Below are 21142 nucleotides of genomic sequence, written 5' to 3' on the forward strand. Positions count from 1 at the left end.
TATATATGTATATATATATATATATGTATATATATGTATATATATATGTATATATATATGTATATATAGTTGTGCTACAGTTGTGCAGTGAACAAATAGTGTATTTATAAAAACATTCAGTTTTGTCATCACCGGAGCACTCCCCGTCAAGCCCTCCCCCACAGTTTCAAAAAATCCTGGAGGAAACCCTGTATCATGGTTGAGTCAAAGTGGACTGTTGTGCTAAATTTGAAGAAATTCCCACAAGGCATTCTTGAGATATTGCATTCACAAGAATGGGATGGACAGACAACCCAAAAACACAATGCCTCCAGCCACAGCTACAGCTGGCACGGAGGCATAAAAATGCCATTCACTATAGCCCCACTTACAACGGTAAGTTGGTTTTAAAGAGCAGCATATTCACATATTTAGGAGTGATCGCTTAATATTTTGTATATTTGTTTTTTATGAAATTTTTTAAAATGCCAAGCATCACCTGTCTGATGATCAACCACTTGATTATCTAATATCATTAGCAGTATACTTTATGTAAAGCACCATAACATACCAAATGGTTCCAGAAACTGGTAGAGCCTCTCTCCCATGGCGATGGCTTCAGAGTACTGACGCATATGATAGTGGATGATGGCTTGATTATAGTACAGTAAGCTATTTTCAACATCATCTAATCCATCAATGTCCTCTGCTGATGTATGAACCTGAAAGATAGAGACAGGATGCAAGGTGATGCAAAGCACAAGTTTATCTAGAACTTTCAATGAAAACAGATTCATCATGAACTAAAAAAGCATGAGAAAAATATGACCCACATTTCAGCAGTTACCTGGTTCTTCATTGCCATGAGGGTCTGTTTCAGAGTCCCTGTGGTAGTTTGATTACTTTTGTAAAACTCTACAACAGCTTTATTCATGGCGATCTTGTAGTCCTCTTTGTTGAGCTCTTGCAGGGCTTCAAGGTGTTTGAGAGACTCGTCGTACTTCCCAGTCTGTGAGCAACACAGGATTGTTTCACTACACTTGCTTTCACTTACATGCAATCTTGGATTTGCAACAACATGACAGAATTTCTTCTTGTGTTCATTTTGAAACATATCAATGATCAAAGCAAACTCTCTAAGAACCCATAGCTCCTTTATCTTTTTATCCACAATCATTTTGCTGTTACCAATTGATCCGCTAAACTATCACTTGCAATTGGTCTGCTGCTAGCTATCGTTAGGCCCATGTGTTACTCCCATACTCATGAGGGTCATAAAACAATAACACAGAGGCTGGACATACAGAGCAAAGTCTTTATTGCTTTATACAGCTTCACTCTTTATGTTCTTACCTTTCACAATAAAAGCCCTAGACACTGCATCACTGCACATACTCATATGCTGAGGCTGTGGTGATGAGTTTTTCAACACTGAAAATACTGTGCTTCAAATTTTGCTCTGACCTCTTCTTTAAGTTTGTAATCAACAGACCTTATCATCCCAATGAAGTGTACTGAGACAAATGTATGTGTGACACAAAAAGGCTATTTATTATTGTGGCTGGCAAAAAATATGCTTGGCCAGTGGATTTTCTCATCTACTAGACCAGACCCCTTGGCCATTGAATCATAAATTAAATTTTGCACGCTGCTTTCTGAGTATGTTAGGAAAGAAGTTTGTTTTACCGAAAATGCTTCATATGCGCTGGCTGCCATTTCTTTCTCTTGGTCTGTCATTCCAGGGAATGATGAGCTGTCATGCTTTGCCTCGTTTTGTTCTGAGAAAAGTGAAAAAGAGAGAAAAAGTCAAATCTACATTACAGACCAAGACTAAGCATGCAAATTGGAATGAGCAGGGTTGACAGCCTGTACTGACGGAAGTTACACTTAGCTGTCACTTTATCAGGTACGCTTTTCTAATACTGGGTCCTTTTCTCCCCAGAACAGCCTGATTTCTCACTGTCATGGAGTCAAGAAGTTGCTGAAAACATTTCAGACTTTGCTACATGTTGCCTCCGGCAATTGCTGCAGATTTCAAGAGAAAGATCAAGATTACTTAATTTGTCCCGAGGGAGATTTGTCTTGGTCATAAAGGCTGCCACATAAAAATACATACATAGTGCTGAAACTAAAATTGTAGTTGCCTCTAAAGAACGAGGGAGAGCCGCGGCTCAGTGGACAGCTGAGAGGCAGAGAGAGACTGCAGGGATAAACAGTGAGCAGATCAGCATGTTTTCACATCTAACTAGGGTTGGGCGATAATACGATAATAAGGTATCTGCGGTATCCAAAAATAGCAACAGTATCAGTTTCATTACCGTCATTAAAAAAATAATATAATATTAAATATAATTTATTTAATGCCTAAATAATGAGTGTTTGTCCATCACCTATGTATGTGTGGTTGAGTTGAGGTCAATTCAATACGAGTACAATTTAAAACTAATAGCAGGCTATAATGTTTCTCTTAACTGTTGATTCGGGAGATGACATTTGATAAAGTTTTTGGATGTGATGTCATCACGTGACAGCTCAGAAGTGAGAGAGAAGAAAAGATGGCAAGTCGCGCATCAAGCGAGTTGGCCCCAAAATAAAAACACAACTTCTGCAAGCAGCAGCAGCAGCAGGTCCAGTGGCCATCAGAGTGGAGGAGGGAGAAGCGCAACCTGAAACACCCAAAAACAAAAATGACTCGTTGCCCGGAAGTACCTATGCGTTTGTGCCACAAGCTCTCCATCAGAGCGGACGTGTTCAGCACCGCGGGCAAAGTTGTCATTCCACTACGTGCCCTGCTCCAGCCGGAAAAAGTAAACATGCTGGTTTTTCTGGCGAGAAACCTTGAATAGTTTTGAAGCATAGGATGCTGCTATAGTTATCATTATACTTTGTTTTTATTTCATTTTCAATGAGAAGTAGCCCGTTCTGACTGTTCGGACTTGGAGAGGGTGAACCTTTCAAACTAAAGGTAGGCTCTAAAAATAAACCAACAAACAGTATTTCTCGTTAGGTTCTCAGGATAGGATTATATATGCCTATTTTCGGTTATGCCTTGTTATTTATTGTTCTGTTTTATTTTTTTGATAAGCCCTACTGGATGCTGTAGAGCTGTGCTATAATTTATTTGATTTATGTTGATAGGTTCTAAAACTAAACCAACGGACAGTACCCGTTGCGGTCTCAGGATATGCTGTATAGCACACATTTTCATTACTGCCTTTTATTTATTTATTGTTACTTTTTTTATTATTTGATAAGCCTATAAGTATTGGATACTATAGGGCTGTGTTTTAATTTAATTGATTTGTGTTGATTACTGTACTGGAAGTGAACTGTAGCCCACAGACAATTAGTTATTTCATTCTGTTTGGTTGACTGCGGCATTTGCACTTTTTTAAATATTTGTTAATTAGGGCTGTACCCAAATATTCGGATATTCGAATATTCGTTTCTATGGGTAGGTATTCGTTATGAAAATTTGGTATTCGATATTCGTTTTTTAATTTTTTTTTTTAAACATATTTTTTTGGTGCTAAATGTAGTCTTTTTGTTGTTGGTAAATGTAGGTTATCAATAAAAATCAAAACTTTTAAATTGCATTGTTAAAAATGTGAAAATATAGTATAGCCTACCAACTGAGCTTGTGCGCACGGCACGCTTGAGCGCATCCGTCTGAGGCTGTGGATCAATGCCAAGTTTTACCACTTTATCACTATTCCCTCTAACTTGTAGCTGTTTTTTCGTTATCTTTTGAATTTAATATGAATTATGGAACCGTTTTTGTCAACGTTTGTTTCCCCCGTTTTGTACAATAAATTATTGTTTAAAGTTTCAACAAGTTTCTTTTGGAGTGCGTGACACAAGTGTGTTTTGAAAACGACCGCGGACTGTCACCTGCTCAACGCATCAGTACCTTCGGATGCCATGACAGTAATAGCCAATAATGTCAAAATATCATTTACAGACCGATTTAACAGACGATCACTGCTGCCCGACCCGCAGGTCCATTTGCGGGTCCCGCGGGTTACGGGTCGACCCGCGCATTACTACTCAGCTCAGTCTATAAAGGCTGTACACAACAGTAGGCTATAGACATTATATTCTATTCAGGCCGGCAGAACCAGCAGCGTATCGGCTCTACAGTGCATGGCACTGCTGACTAACCATTTTTATTGCAGCACAGAGTGTCTGCCAGCAACCAATTACTTGCAGAGGCTTCCTACAACTTATTTCAACGGTTCCGATTTAATCAGAAGACAAATTAAACAGGATGACTAGCCAATGTGAAAATCAAAAGAAAGTATAAAATAATGTACTGAAGGAGTCTGTTGTGCCATCACATTTTTTTGTGGTTTAAGAGCAAAGATCTGGTCGCCGGTGTGCAAAACTCTGGAATACAATTAGGTCCGAAAAACCCCCGGAGTCGTCCGCCGCCCCCCCGTTATCACCAACTAGACTGACATTATAACCACATCAGTTCTTGATGGCTATGATTATTAGTCTGACTGAACTTAATGATATGTCCTGTCAGTTTGGTAAACATCTGCCAAACTAGGTCTTGACCGCACAGCAACTCAAATAAAAACATTCAAAAAAGGAGTAAGAAGACTTTAAAAACTTTTCTGGTCCTACCTCCTCTTATTTTTATATATTAATCATTGAAAATAAAAGTTTGTTGTCACACAACGGCAGTATCATTACTCTCCAGTGAGTATTTTTTGACAGCATGCAGGCATCAAGAAACCAAAAGAGGTGAGATGGTCATGACATGTAATGCAACAGCGTCAGCCTCTAATGTGACATATAGCATACATGTCAGCAGCACTTTGTAAACAATAACAATTGCATTAACATGGCAATAATGATCATTTACTGTCCCTGTTAAATGGTGGCTGATCTCATCCTTTGCTCGGAGGGTAAGGACTAGGGATGGGCATCAATTTTTGATTATCGATGATTGATTGTTAAGGATTTTCATCGATCACAAATCATTTTGCTCGATAGTCGCAGTGTTTCCCCTACAATGCTACAGGCCTGGCGAGCCGCAGTGCCTATGAGACCCCCCGCCGGACCTATGACAGGCAAAAAAATCATAAACAGACAGAGGCTCTCACTGCTCTCCAAAGCCTCAGCAGCTTCCCTTGAGGCCTCTGAAAACACTACGCCATTGAAAGACGGAGGTTTCGCTGGAAACTGACGCCTGTAACCCCTGGCTGGCAATGGTTGTAAACACCCAGGGGTGAACTGCGCATGCGCGCCATTCTTCCTCTTTGGCCTGGGGGGCTGAAGCTCAAACTGGGGCAGCTGTGCTCTCTTGCCGCGACAGTCTGCACTGCACTCTTTTGTTTTCTCTCTTTTGAAATACTCACTTATCAATTAATCGATAATTGATCGTTAATTTTTTTGATGATTGAATAATGAATTTTGATCCTTTGCCTATCCCTAGTAAGGGGGACATTTTCAGCCACTACTACCTCTGCTGCTGGCATGAAGGCAAGACAACTTTGTCTCCCCATTTTGCAACTGTACCTTGCATACAGAACAGTGAGGCATCATAACAGTTTGAAATTCCTGCCTTGACAAGGCAGTGTAAAAGGGGCTATAAATTTGTAGGGTAGAATTTGTGCTCATTCAAAAATAGTGTCATGGGGGGCTGAATGACTTAAACAGTTCAGTTTTGTTTTGTTGTATAATAATAAAGATTTCTTTGTTTCCCTGGCACAAAGGGGGGGATTAAAAACAGCCTGATTCTAGCACGACGCAGCGACGTACGGTGTTGGCATGGATCGTGTTGTACATGATAATCGATCGTTTCATCTCATTTAGTGTGTCATAGTAGACAACAACCGACGTCTGGGATGCCTCACGACATTCCAACAGAAAGTCTAGCATGTTTGATTTTCTTTTTTTCGTTCAGGACTGCCCCCGTCACAGCTGTCACTTTGACCAATAGGAACAAAGAGCGATCTGCTGCTGTAGACAACTGTACGACAACAACACCCCAGGGTTTAGGATATTTCCTCTAGGGATGTTACCACACAGATTAAAAAGGGAAAAATGCTGGCATGAATCACTAGAGGCATTTTAGCAACCCAGTGAGTACTGCCATTAGCATCAAGCTAGCAAAGAATGTTATTTCTTCATAATGGAGATGGACATAGAGTAATAAAATTAAAAAATAGTGGCGGAACTTTTACTCACCACAACTGCAGAGAGTACCAGCTTCATTTGAAACAGACTATATTATAAATGTGCCGTTACTTATTATTCACTCAGTATTTTTATATTTTTACTTTTCATCCACTCCCATTTGCCTTGATAAAGTTAATGCATCACATCGTCATTTCAAACTCAGCATTCTTGTATCTATTTCAAATTAAAAGCCCCTTATAACTTCGGTTGAGAGAATCCCTTCATTTTCTAAATAGGCTTTTATTGTGAAACATTTGCAGGAACTCGTGGAGGATTCAGTGACTTATATGTTTTCGTACAGTACTTTAAATGTAGCTCCTGCCATCTGCTGGCACTCTTTTAAGTTACTACAATAACATTTCGACTAGCACATGAACAGACACAGTGACTGAAATAATGGTAAAAGTAATAAAAATAGGCTAAGAATAACCCGATGACATCACACATGTCGTGAAAGACGACCGGGGATGATTGGTGTGGACCATCGTGTCGTGTGTCGTGTATCATGTTTTTCCTTATCCGCTGCGAGGGTCCTAAGGACAGAGGGATGTCGTATGTTGTAAAGCCCTGTGAGACAAATTGTGATTTGTGATATTGGGCTTTATAAATAAAATTGATTGAATTGATTGATGTCTGTCGGCCAAGTCATGGCACAATTTTATGACTCCACAATCGCGTAATGTGACATAGTGACTGTTGGAACGGACAGAAATGTTGTGTAGTGTGAACCAGGCATAAGTGAGCCTGCACCCACTGAGGTTCTTATGGAACCTGCTGCAGCCTGTCCACTTTAAGGTTCCTGTTGCCCTGCTTCCTGTCAGCTTGAACCAGTCTGGCCAGTCTAAACTGATACCTCTCAGTAATAAGGCGTTTTCGTCCACTGAACAGCCTCACTGCAAGTTTTCTGTGTCAATTCTTGAGAATTCGGTGGTGAAAATTAAGATCAGTAGAAACTCAGTCCACCCCTTCTGGCGCCACCATCAAAAGCCACTTAGATCACATTTCTTCTCCATTCAGATGTTTGGTCTGAAAAACACAGAACCTCTTGATAATTGTCTGTATGCTTTTAATTGTCTCCATGTGATTGGCTGATTGGATGTTTGCATTAACAAGCAGATGTACCAAGTAGCTAATAAAGTGACCACTGAGCATACATGACGAGATGGGTGGTGGTTAATTTGTGAAACTCAGTTAGGGCTGAAATGATTCCTCCAGTAACTCAAATAATTCGATTACTTAAAGGCCAAAGCCAAAAGCCAAATTATTTGCCTCGAAGCTTCATTAAATCCAGTACAACTATACAGTGCGCTATGTTTCACATGAATGGTTGTTGCACAACGCACTTATGTTACTTTCGCTGTTGATAGCCTACACAGCTGTAACATAGATGTGAAGCATGGATAGCAAAAACAATGGAGGGAGAGTGACAAGGAAAGAGGGAGAAACAAAAAGAGGAGACACGCCAAAAAAACAATGAAAAGTGTCAAGAGAGGGATCATCACAAGTTAAAACAATAAGAAAACAGTTCAGTGTGTATTGCAAAATGGAGTTAGCGTACCACAATAGCAAGTCCTCAATGCTACAACATCTAAGTAGAAAACATCCAGTGTTTGCATCAGTTCGCGGAATGGACCCGACACGACAAGAAATGTTAACGTCAGGTTTAATTGCATTTAACCTTAATCACCTAGCTGAGATTCATAATGCATGTAAAGAACGTACGTGTAATATGGCTTTATAATGGCTCATCAATAACAGAAATCAATGCGTGGCTAACTTTACCTGCCGATGTATCATGTGTATTAGCCCAGTTTTGTTAGAGAAAATAGCAACACATGGAAAATAAAATACTGTAGTCAATTTGTTAAAGCCTTGGCTTCATTTATGTCATTATGTTAGTCACACACACATTAACATACGCGCACAACTTACTCATTCACGCACTCACGCACACATGTGCCCCCTGAATCACTCTCAGACACACACAGTAGAAAATAGAGCCTAAATGCACAAATTGAGTACAGCAGGTATATTAATTTGGACTACAGTAAGTAGAGTCAGCAGGTGTAAGGCACCCTTTGACCACAGTAGATTAGTCTAAACTAGCCAGTAGTAGGATATTTACAGTATGATATTTATGAAGGCCTAGTAATAAATATCAAAAAAATAAATAAATAAATAAAATAAACCAATTAATTATACTCTAAAGTCACAAAGTCGCACTTTGGACAGCTTTGTGCAGAGGGTTCCACCATGTTCAACTGAGCAAGAACAAATTTGTTGCTCATTTCTCTCACTTCAAAGACTTTTATTCTTTTCTCTTTTATGTATTTCTCTTGCCTTTACATAACCATAAACGTACCTTTACATAAAGGCAAAGTAATTTAATGAAAATACGCAGTATTTCTTATCCGATTACTCGATTAACTGCCAGAATAATCAATAGAATACTTGATTACTAAAATAATTGATAGGTGCCACCCTACACTAAGAAATCTGACATTTAATGGCATCACTCAATGTGATTTAATCCATTTAATCCATTTAAAATCAATCTCTTTGAGTAACATTAACATCTCGTCCCAGTTAATCACGTAGGTGTGGACGCTCCAATTGCCTTGTCAGCTATGCTAAATTTGTGCAAAATTTAGGCTCTCATGTCTATTTTGCAAGTGTTAGTGGTGCTTTTTGTGGTTGGCTTTGGACAGAGGTGGTGTGCAGTGGCAAGTTAGAACATCAGGATGAGGATATCAACTCACCAGTCTGTATACTCTCCTCCTGCTACTCATGCCAGCTAGGCCAGGTCAAGGTTTTCAAATGTAAACATCAGTGAACAATCGAGAAAGGATGGAAAAGATTGGCACAGTTGAACTTACATCCTGCTAGCTGTTACACAGGTGTCAGATAATTAACTAGACAACCTCTGTGCCGCATCGGTTTCCAGCAGCATATCAGAAACTGTAATATCCTTTAATTTACTGAAACTTGGCTAAATCCTTGACAGCAGCATTCAACCAGGTGACTCATTTTCCATATGTTGATCTGACAGAGCAGAGGACTCTAAGGGAGGAGTGTGCTTGATGGTGAATTAGGACTGATGTGATAGTGGTAATGTGAGGTGCTATCCTGTTCCTGCTGTTGATGATCTCATATACACCGTTCAGAGGCGGCACTGCCTGTGTTTGGGAGGAGTGACCATGCGGCTGTCTTGTTGGGTCAGGATGTGTGATCAGTTAAATCATTCCACAACAACAAACAAACAATGGATTTCCAGAACAATCCGGAAACGTGGACAATTATAAAGCAGTAGCCAACAATGTAAGAAGACACAAAAAAGTAGGGATTCACCATATTGGATTTTTTGCCAATATCCGATATGCCGACATATATCCACTAATTTGACCGATAACCAATATCAAGCTTTTTTTCCCTGCCTAATTTATGTGATTATCAGGTCTCTCCTGTAGTGTAATTAGCATCATATTATGCATGCATACTCTTATCGTGATTGCCCACCAGCAGATGGAGGCATGAAATACAATACTTTTCAATAATATTCAGTCATTGTGCAAAATAAGAAAAAGCATGTTGGCCAATTCTCATAGTTCATGTTAAAGCCAGTATCGGCTGATACAGATGATATGCTGATATTATGGTGCATATCGTCCCTACAAAAAAGGACTAAATTCTATTCTGTCTGTCTACTTCATTACTGTCTTGTTGATTTTATTTCTTGTGTATTATCTTGAAATTTGTTTTGGCCTTATTGTCTTTTATCTTTACTTTGGTAACACTTTATAACATTTTAATTTGTTTCATTCTCCTTGTGTTTTAAATAGTCATAATTTTATTGTAAAGCACTTTGTAATTGTGTTTTGAAAGGTGCTAGATGAATAGTTTATTATCATTTTCTTTATTGTTATTATAAATTACAGAATACAAGTTAAGGGAGCTCATGGAATCACATTTAACTGGAGTTGTACCTTGTAGAATTCCATGTGAAAAATAAAACGACTGATTGATTGATTGATTGATTGATAACACAGCCAACTGTTAGCATACTAAGTTAACTTGCTCACTGGAATTACTAATCTACTTGCTCGATTGTATGTACACACCGAGTTTACCAAAGATGGTCACGACATTAACGATGGAGGTCTAAATGCATGTTGAGTTCGTTTATGTTTACGTTCGTTTATGCAACATTTCTCTGTCAAGATTTCCCTGATCGTGTCTTGAGCCAACATGCATCTCAGCTAGGCTAACGTTAACTGGGACAGGGTTCACTTGGGTGGTTAGCGTGAGGCTACAGAGCTCAGCATAAGCTAATGAACGACTGATCTTCACATGAGTGATTCCCTTCAAAGTATATTACCAGTAATTGGACAAATTACATTAAAAGTGCATCCATTGAACGAGTTAAACCTAGCTGAAATTCACCAGAACTAGCTATCTAGCTATCATTAGCTAACACACTCACCTGGATTTTCTGCCATTTCTGGGGCCTTTTCGAGGACAGTTGTAAATCCTATATTTGTAGTTAGAATTATATTAGATTAAACTCCAATGAGTATCGGAAGAAACGTTAAAATTCGAGATGAATATTTAATCTCCAGCGCTTCACACAGAAGATACCAGCCAAAAGCTGTGCTGTCTGGTCCGCTCTAAACAGATTCTTCTTCGCCGTTTGATGACAGTTTGGAACAAACTCGTTGTAAGAGAGCAGCGCCTCCTGCTGCCGTGTATATGTCAGGAAAAACAAGTTTTGACTAGTAATGTGAAAGAGGCATTTCAGATCATGTAATGCCACTTCTTTAACACAAAGACATTTCCAGTAATGTCAAACTTTCATTTAAAATATGCAGCCAACAGAACTGATTTTCATTTATAGTTCCTACATTCATCAGTGGCGTTGTTAGGCCTGGCCTGAGTGTCCAAAGCCTCAGCCCCAAATGTTTTATGAATAGCCCCAGATCTAAATAAGCTGTACATATATATATATATATATATATATATATATGTATATACAGTACAGGCCAAAAGTTTGGACACACCTTCTCATTCAATGCGTTTTCTTTATTTTCATGACTATTTACATTGTAGATTCTCACTGAAGGCATCAAAACTATGAATGAACACATGTGGAGTTATGTACTTAACAAAAAAAGGTGAAATAACTGAAAACATGTTTTATATTCTAGTTTCTTCAAAATAGCCACCCTTTGCTCTGATTACTGCTTTGCACACTCTTGGCATTCTCTCGATGAGCTTCAAGAGGTAGTCACCTGAAATGGTTTCCACTTCACAGGTGTGCCTTATCAGGGTTAATTAGTGGAATTTCTTGCTTTATCAATGGGGTTGGGACCATCAGTTGTGTTGTGCAGAAGTCAGGTTAATACACAGCCGACAGCCCTATTGGACAACTGTTAAAATTCATATTATGGCAAGAACCAATCAGCTAACTAAAGAAAAACGAGTGGCCATCATTACTTTAAGAAATGAAGGTCAGTCAGTCCGGAAAATTGCAAAAACTTTAAATGTGTCCCCAAGTGGAGTCGCAAAAACCATCAAGCGCTACAACGAAACTGGCACACATGAGGACCGACCCAGGAAAGGAAGACCAAGAGTCACCTCTGCTTCTGAGGATAAGTTCATCCGAGTCACCAGCCTCAGAAATCGCAAGTTAACAGCAGCTCAGATCAGAGACCAGATGAATGCCACACAGAGTTCTAGCAGCAGACCCATCTCTAGAACAACTGTTAAGAGGAGACTGCGCGAATCAGGCCTTCATGGTCAAATAGCTGCTAGGAAACCACTGCTAAGGAGAGGCAACAAGCAGAAGAGATTTGTTTGGGCCAAGAAACACAAGGAATGGACATTAGACCAGTGGAAATCTGTGCTTTGGTCTGATGAGTCCAAATTTGAGATCTTTGGTTCCAACCGCCGTGTCTTTGTGAGACGCAGAAAAGGTGAACGGATGGATTCCACATGCCTGGTTCCCACTGTGAAGCATGGAGGAGGAGGTGTGATGGTGTGGGGGTGTTTTGCTGGTGACACTGTTGGGGATTTATTCAAAATTGAAGGCACACTGAACCAGCATGGCTACCACAGCATCCTGCAGCGACATGCCATCCCATCCGGTTTGCGTTTAGTTGGACGATCATTTATTTTTCAACAGGACAATGACCCCAAACACACCTCCAGGCTGTGTAAGGGCTATTTGACCAAGAAGGAGAGTGATGGAGTGCTGCGGCAGATGACCTGGCCTCCACAGTCACCGGACCTGAACCCAATCGAGATGGTTTGGGGTGAGCTGGACCGCAGAGTGAAGGCAAAGGGGCCAACAAGTGCTAAACACCTCTGGGAACTCCTTCAAGACTGTTGGAAAACCATTTCAGGTGACTACCTCTTGAAGCTCATCGAGAGAATGCCAAGAGTGTGCAAAGCAGTAATCAGAGCAAAGGGTGGCTATTTTGAAGAAACTAGAATATAAAACATGTTTTCAGTTATTTCACCTTTTTTTGTTAAGTACATAACTCCACATGTGTTCATTCATAGTTTTGATGCCTTCAGTGAGAATCTACAATGTAAATAGTCATGAAAATAAAGAAAACGCATTGAATGAGAAGGTGTGTCCAAACTTTTGGCCTGTACTGTATATATATATATATATATATATATATATATGTATGTATATATGTGTGTGTGTGTGTGTGTGTGTATGTATATATATATATATATATATATATATATATATATATACATACACAGGCCTAATAATATTTTTTAAAAAGCTGTCATTTTGTTCATGCATGAAAGCCCTCAAAAACTGGGTTGCAGTGATATACTAGTTTTAAAGTATACCGGGATATAAAAGTTGACAGTTATCGTTTCGTGTACATTTGCTTATCCACAACATTGAACATGTCGAATCTCCCCTTTGAGTTAGTCATTTTCTTTGGGGATACTTTTTACACACACTTTAATTTACAGAAGTTTCAATTTTTGTAATAAAACGTTTGTTCAACCAGATTAACCCTTCCATCTCCACTCTTTTAAGGGTCATTCTGACTGATAATAATATAAATTCTGTAATACCGTTATACTGTGAAAACATGAAACAAAAAAAGATAATAGTTACATTGTTATACTTTGCAACAAAATAGACATAATTATAATGTAAAGAGTCACTTATCAGACTACATTTTTACTAAAATTATCAGATATTTGGGTTTTTCTTGGTTAGACTTTGCTTTTTTCTTTTTTTTTTAAAAAAAGATTTTTTTTTTTTAACTTTTTGCCTTTAATGGACAGGACAGATTTAAAATGTGGTGTGAGAGAGAGAGAGAGAGAGAGTGGGGGTTGACATGCAGCAAAGGGTTGCAAGTCAGAGTCGAACCTGCGACCGCTGCAGCGAGGCATCGCCTCTGTACATGGGGCACTGACACTATCCACTATGCTACCGACGCCCCGACTTTGCTTTGTTCAAAGTAACCTCCTCTGGCTTTAACAACAGCACTGCACATACAAGGCACTCGTTCCACAAGTTTTTTAAGGTACACGCCAGGAATTGCATTCCAAGCCTTCTTAAGTTCATCAGTGATAGACTGCTGATTCGTGGGATGCACTTTTCTGACTGATCGATCCAATTCGTCCCACACAAGCTCAATTGGAGAGAGGTCTGGAGACTGAGGGGCCCAAACCATCTTTCGAAGAACACCTTCCTCTTCTTTTTTGTCTAGGTAACCCTGACAGAGCTTGGAAGAATGCTTAGGGTCATTATCTTGCTGCAAAACAAACTTTCGACCCACAAGTCTTGGGCCAGATGGAACTGCATGATGCTGGAGGATGGAGTGGTACTGTACCTTCTCACGATAAGCTTTACTTCAAACAAATATCCTACTCTATCACCTGCAAAACATCCCCATACCATGGCGCTACCACCTCCATGCTTTATTGTGGGTGTTACGCATGATGCTTAAAGGTGTTCACCAGTTTGTCTACGGACATAGACTCCGCGATTTGAACCAAATAGTTCAAACTTGCTTTCGTCAGTCCAGTTTACTTTTGCACTGAAGTTGTGACTTGCAAATCTTCTCAACCCTAAAACTAAGCCTTTCTTTTTTTTGTTAACATTTATTCAGCAATTCCAAATGTTTGGCCTGTATTGGCCTTGCTTCCAATGTTTGGGCCTGTAGTGTACATAATCATTTATTAGTTAAATATATTTTCTAATATTAATCTAATTTTTCAAAGTAACTAAAGCAGACAAATACATTAAGTGGAGTAAAGAGTACAATATTTTCCTCTGAGATGAGGAGTAGAAATGTAAAGTAACAAAAAGTACAGTACCCATAATTCTCTAAATTTTAATGATAGCAGTTGCAAAGTATTCTGCTTATACTCAATACTAATTACTAACAAATACTAATATTTTTAACATCACAATTCATAATTAATCTGGTAAATGAAATCGGTGTTAGGCAAGCTACTTAGAAAATGTAATGAGCTAAGCTACCAGCTACTCTATATCAAAATTAAGTTTCACAACACTGAAGCCATCTCCAGAGAAATGTAGCAAGCTAAGCTACGTGAAAATGGCAAAAGTAACTTGCTACTTGCAAAGCTACTTTTATTTGTTCACTTTGTCAAATCAGTATTTTCTCAGTGATAAGAAAAACTGTCAGCCAAACAAACAGGCAGGCAAAAAAGTTCAGTTAAACTGTTTATTATAAAATAACAGACTTAAATTAAAACTTTTTTTTTTTTTAAATTTTTTTTTTTTGTGACATTTGAACATGTCCTCCAATAACATGACATCATCAGTCGGCCTATTGCTCTCTCTCTCCTCTTCCTACTTAATGCATTTCTCTGTCTTGGCCTCTTTCAGTAGGCTTTCTGGTTCTGTTAGTAATTCATAAACACATTTCCTAAATATATTTGTCACTCAATAAAACTATAATAATTAAAAGACAGTAATATAAACAATAACAAATAACAGACCTAAATGAAAATGTTTCTTTTTTTGGGACATTAGAACATGAACATATCCTGCAAATAACATGTGACATCAGTATGTCACACTCTCTCTCCTATCTTCCTTCTTAATACTGTTCTGTCTCTCTGGCTCTTTTCTTGGCCCTTGTTGTGTCTATTTCTCTGGTGTCCACTGCAAATCCACTAAGACATGTGTGAGACATGTCAAGAAGCCAATATCAAAAGCAGCAAGTGGAATAAACTGAAGGATTACTATGTGATGACATAAGGAAGTGCCTCCTCATCTACATGCATGGTGTGGTGCTGGTGTCAGTCACATTACTTATCCTCAGTTTCATTATCCTTACTTTCATCCAGACCTACGCAGAAATACAGTCCACTGCACTTCAGAGCTTTTCCTAGGAAAAAGAGCTTGTTACTTTTGTGGACCATGCTCTCGGTCAATTAATCAACTTCACTATTGAAAAACTATTTGACTCAGAAAGTAGAGATGTCACCACTACGCTACTGAGAAATTTAGCTAAGTTAGTCACTACTTGTTTTGATGCTACTGCCCAACACTGAATAAAATATATAAAAAAAACAGTTTCACACTTTCCCCGCCACACTATTATTTTAAATTTGCCAGCCACTGCCAGAATTTTTGATCATATTCACAAATGTTTCAAGACCCACAGAATAATTTGTTCTATGAATATGTAAACAGTATATAAATCAAACTAAAGACCAGACCTTCTGTTTTTATATACACACAAAACCGTTTTATTCTATCTTATTCCATTCCCTTCTTTTGGACATAGCAATACTGTTCTGTTCCACAAGATGTGTAACAGCACCCCCTATCTTATAACAGTGAAAACACGGATTGTTGGAATATCTCGTCAAAAGCCCCTTTTACACTGCCAGATTTTCGGCAAGCTGTGAGCATTTAGACACACAGAGCTGGATTGATGAGTTGATCCGAAGTGCTCCATTTTCTGCCGCGTAGGGGTAAACATTTTTGGTTTAAAAAGAACGAGGTGCCCTTCCGCCACGGGAGGGGCTGTTGGCGACTTGTGGGAGGAGCTGTTGATGACGCTGCACGTGCCCATCACATGCTGGGCTACACGTTTTGTTACTTGCTCACGCACCCCATTGCCCCGAAAAAGGCACAATCTGTATAAACAAAAGTGGGCAGGCGGCATTTTGCTGCACTCCCCGATTTTGTTTTTATACTGCCAATGCTGAAAGAAGACTGATTGAGCTTTCCTGCAAATTTGCACAATTCCTGTTTAACAACGGCTAATGGCAGGGATAGCCTAATGGTAAGGGTAAATAAGGTGCCAGAGTGCATACAAAGCAAAATAGAGGTTGTTCGGAGAAAGAAAAAAAATCCCAGGTGAGAATCCCCCCAGACTCCCCTACAGAGGTCCAAGTAAGCCTCCAATGTCCTCAACTCCTAAAAACGCTCCTGACATTCATTAATCATAATCTAGTTATAATGAGTAGGCTAGTAGTGGTTCAGCGGAGGACAGCATGCAAATCAAAAACTTTTTCCACATCTCAGTCATCGACAGGCAGTCATTTCCTATAAAAGTTTTTTTTTTGTTTAATCAAACCTTTTGGTTGTAGCCTATCTGTTTGGGCATCTTGTCTATCCAAAGATGACATTAATACTGCAGTGAATGCGTGCTCACTACTACTGTAGCTCTAAGTGCAAACACACACTCTCACACACCGAGGTCAGAGTAGCCCAGTGTTACTGTTAGTGTCCTCCTGTTGACTTATTTAAAGGAACTAGTGACACTTGTGGGTGCTGCTAACAGAAGGGGGGTGGGGCAGGGAGGTGCATATTGACGAAAGACATAAAAAGGAGAAGTGAAAGTACAGTTTCAGTAGATGTGTCAAACGGCAGTGAGAGATGGATAAGTTTAAGACGGTTCTGAACATTGCAAACAAACAGACTAACCTTAGCTTCGGGTTGGTAGCCTTGCTAACAGCAGGGGGAGAGCACATCTTCTCCTCTGTGGTGTTCAAGTGTCCCTGCAATGACTTGAACTTCGTCTACGGCATGGTGTTCCTGCTTGTGCCCGCTTTGGCTCTCCTGCTGCTGGGTTACATCCTGAGTAAGAAGACGTGGAAGGTGATGACGGGTCTGTGCCAGCGCAGGGCCAACCTGTGCCGCCGGAGGAGGCTGACTGCCGCCCTGACGGCGTTCTTCCAGATCAGCACCACCGCGTTGGTGGCGCCTTCCAGCTGGATTGCTGTTGCTCTGCTCAACGGGAATTACTATGAGTGTGCGATGACCGGGACCAACGTGAGCGCTTACAACAAGCTTCTGTGTAGAGATAAGAACTCTGAGGTCAAGTGTGAGGAGGAGCTGCACAGGTTTCCGTGTATGAAAGGCAGCAGTGAGCTGCAGGCTGTCAGAGAGGATGTTCTGCTCACTTTGAAAGCGCAGTCTCAGGTCAGTGCTCATGTGCTGATTCTCCTTTCAGCATCAACTCATTCTAACCAGGGGAGCTTGACTTTATGAGATCAAAGGTAACGAAGTAGTTAAAAGTTTTTTTAACCGTTTGATGAATTCTCCTAGCAGACTGGTGAGGTGGTGTAGCCTAATGATGACAATATTACCCTGTCATACCGCATAACAACACTGTAGGCCTTGGGATGCAAGACAAATATTTTGATGAAGTGAAAGCAGATCAAAATCAAGTTGTGTTAAGGGTTGACAGCATCACTTTTTAATCATCATCCACAATCATGATCCCAATCATCCGTTTTTAGATTTTGATTAAACTGCAAAAGTCATATAATGACGCGATGGAGCATTAAAGGGATAGTTCAGATTTTTTGAAGTGAGGTTGTGTGGCATACTTATCCATAGTCAGTGTATTACATAAAACAGATGTCAGATGGCACACCCCCGGTTGGGAGAAGCAGGCTGGAGTCCCACATGAAAGCTGAGCAGTCTACTGCTGTGCAAAACGTTTTTTTTAGCCACCTATATAAAGGACCACCTAAAAAAAAAAAATCAATTTTACTTTAAGTGTATGCTATGTTGAGAGTATTTTCATTGTTTTTTTGTTTTTTGTTTTTTTAAAAAGTATTTAATTTAACCCCTTTTTAACCAGGTATGTCCTGTTGGGATCAACAATCTCTTTTTCAAGGGAGACCTGGCCAAGACAGTAGCATATGAAAAAGTTGCAGCCAAGCAACAACACAATAAAAACATCAAAGGTATACAGTAACATGTAGAAATATTAGAACACCTACACACAATGACAAGAACCAACCAACTCTTTTATCTTTGTACTCATGAGAGCTTTAAAATCAGGCAGAGAGACCAATTCACGTAGTTTCAACTCTTTATGAAGATTATTCCAAGTGAGAGGAGCATCTTCAAGCTTTACCTTTCCATCAGACAGCCCATTCCAATGGGAAAGCTGTTACGGACTTCAGTTTTTCATCTATGCTGTCATCAAAGCCACCAGACTCCACTGACAAAAACATCGTTTTAGCACACTGAACACAGGAGCTGCTGGTCTACTGCTGCTTCAATCAGTTGTTAGTTTGTATTATTGTGCGACTTCGGTGAATCTGAACTAACCCTTTTAAATACCAAAGTCACACAAGGGACTTTTGTTGGTGGCTAAAATAAGGTTTGTTGCTGCTGACCCCTTAGCAGCAGTAGATTGCTTAGCTTCCATGTCAGACTCCAGCCTGTGTCTCCAAACTGGGAGCGTACCAGCATGTACTGTTTGTAATATATGGTCTATGCATAAGTACCCCATATAACCCACTTCAAAAAAGCTGAAGTAAACCTTCAAGTAGTCTAAATGATGTCACCTTTTAAAAAGACCTACATGTGAATGTAAATATGAAGCATAAGTACTGAGAGCTTGTAGGCTTTTAAGAAGTGTCAGACCTTGTGAACTAGGAAAAAAAGAAATTATATCTGCAGAACAATATTGTGTAGGCAGAATATCGGCATGTCATCGGTATCGGCCAATATCAGCTTTAAAATGAACTATCAGAATCAGCCAACATGCTTTTTGTTATTTTGCACAATGATTGAATATTACAGACATTGAAAAGTATTGTATTTCATTTCTCCATCTGCTGGTGGGCCATCACAATAAGAGTATGCAGGCATAATATGATGTTAATTCCACTACAGAAGAGACTTGATGATCACTAAAATTAGGTGGGGAAAAATGGATATAGTGATATCGGTTATCGGTCAAATGAGTTGTTATATATCGACATATTAGGTATCGGCAAAAAAAATACAATATTGTGCATCCCCATGGGCGGATCTACCGGGGTGGCATAGGGTGGCAAATGCCACTCTAAAAGAAAGCCATGCCACCCCTGCTGCCACCCCAGTTGGCTGCAACGAATTCAAAGAAAAGTTATGGCCAATTTGACATTTACGAGCGTGAATCTCCAGTGTCCGACTGCTATGAATGCAGCACGAGATAACGCCACAGCGGCAAGAGACTGCTTTGTTTGGAAAACTGAGTGGAGCCAGAGGGGTAGCCTATTCCAGAAAGAGGGTTTAGTGAAAACTATGTTAACCCTGAAATGAGGGAAACTCTGGGTTTTCAGTTCCAGAAAGAGAGGTAAATCAAACTCTGAGTCAATCACCATGGCAACTGAGTCTGTGAACCTAACCTGCTCGCTGGTTAGGTTTTTCTCTGTCTCCTCCCTCTTACACGCTGTTTCATTTCCTCATTCATTCAGTCCGTGTCAAAGCTTGTATCGAAGCGCATTCATTAGCGGAGATTTACGAAACTCAAACTGGGTTTATGAAAAATAGACATATTAGCTGCAATATTAGACTTATATTAGACCTTTTGGATTATTCGGACACAGTAGACTCTGAAGCACTCATTTTATTCCTAGACTTATAAAGCCTTCGACACTATTGAACACAACTTTCTCTTGCATTCCCTCAAAACTTTTGGCTTTGGTAATAGGTTCATTGATATTGTCTCTATGTTCTATAACGACATTAACAGCTCAGTGATTGTTAACTTGAGCACTTCTAATGGATTTCAGATTAACAGAGGTGTTCGGCAAGGCTGCCCCATCTCGCCCTTCACATTTATTTTAGTCACCGAATTATTGTCAATCCACATTAAAAACGATATAAACTTTAGAGGAATTTTGATTTTTGACAAGGAATTAAAACTTTCCCAATTGGCGGACGATACTATTATTTTCTTAAGAGATAAGGACCAAGTATCTATTTCTATTAATTTGATCAACCAGTTCTCCAGTGCCTCGGGCCTTTGATTAAACATGTCGAAATATGAAATTTTATCCATCCATGACTGTGAATACTCTTCAATTGAAAACATTCCTGTTAAAGATTCGGTCAAATATCTGGGCATTTATATAACGAAAAATTATATAACCAGACAGCACCTCAACTTTTCCAATAGAATTAAAAAAACAACCTCAATTTCTAATGTTTGGTTGCAAAGGGACCTTTCAATGCACGGAAGAGTTCTACTATCTAAAGCAGAAGGTCTGTCGCGCCTTGTATATCCCTCCCTATCCTTATTTGTAAACAATTTGACAGCCACACAAATTAATAAAATATTCTTAAACTTTATTTGGAAAAATAGATCACACAAAATTAAAAAGAAGTTCTTTCATGACAGAGATGAAGGAGCCTTGAAGTGTTGAACTTCGTTGATGTTGTTAATACCTTTAAAATCAATTGGCCAAGGAGATGTTTGTTGGATCGAGACTCGATCTGGTACTTTATTCCGAACCATATCTTTAACCGAATTGGGGGCCTATCCTTTCATTTAAAGTGCAACTTTCTACCCAACAAATTACCAATCATTCTGTCTAAATTCCATCAACAAGCCCTTTTAGCCTGGAAGTTATCCTATGTCCACAATTTTTCACCACACAAAACCTTCCTTTGGAACAACTGTAATATACTTAGAAGGAATAAATCTTTGTTTTTATTTAAATGGTA

The 21142-nt window shown here is 39.4% G+C and overlaps 3 protein-coding genes across 8 annotated transcripts in view; 2 read left to right on the forward strand and 1 right to left on the reverse strand.

Annotated features, from left to right (window-relative positions):
• The window catches only part of cnot10 (CCR4-NOT transcription complex, subunit 10), a 53854-nt gene extending 36612 nt beyond the window's left edge, over positions 1-17242 (reverse strand). For 2 of the 5 annotated variants that reach the window (XM_050045784.1, XM_050045783.1), the window contains exons 1-4: positions 10649-10849; positions 1666-1757; positions 827-988; positions 551-701 (exon numbers count right to left, since the gene is read on the reverse strand). In XM_050045784.1, coding sequence (XP_049901741.1) covers positions 551-701; positions 827-988; positions 1666-1757; positions 10649-10664 — 421 coding nt within the window. In that variant the 5' untranslated portion in view covers positions 10665-10849. Of the gene's footprint in view, positions 1-550; positions 702-812; positions 989-1665; positions 1758-7021; positions 7174-10648; positions 10850-17113 lie in introns of those variants that run through there. The other 3 variants (XM_050045786.1, XM_050045785.1, XM_050045787.1) reach the window with 3 other exon arrangements.
• LOC126391221 (uncharacterized) overlaps positions 1-21142 on the forward strand; it is a 248074-nt gene that overhangs the window by 164913 nt on the left and 62019 nt on the right. The window lies entirely within an intron of this gene.
• The window catches only part of calhm6 (calcium homeostasis modulator family member 6), a 10682-nt gene continuing 6605 nt past the window's right edge, over positions 17066-21142 (forward strand). The window contains exon 1 of one of the 2 annotated variants that reach the window (XM_050045844.1): positions 17066-17611. In XM_050045844.1, the coding sequence (XP_049901801.1) occupies positions 17066-17611 (546 nt within the window). The remainder of the gene's footprint in view (positions 17612-21142) is intronic. The other variant, XM_050045845.1, reaches the window with a different exon arrangement.

The sequence above is a fragment of the Epinephelus moara genome, chromosome 6 (assembly GCF_006386435.1).
Source record: "Epinephelus moara isolate mb chromosome 6, YSFRI_EMoa_1.0, whole genome shotgun sequence".
Lineage (NCBI taxonomy): Eukaryota > Metazoa > Chordata > Actinopteri > Perciformes > Serranidae > Epinephelus > Epinephelus moara.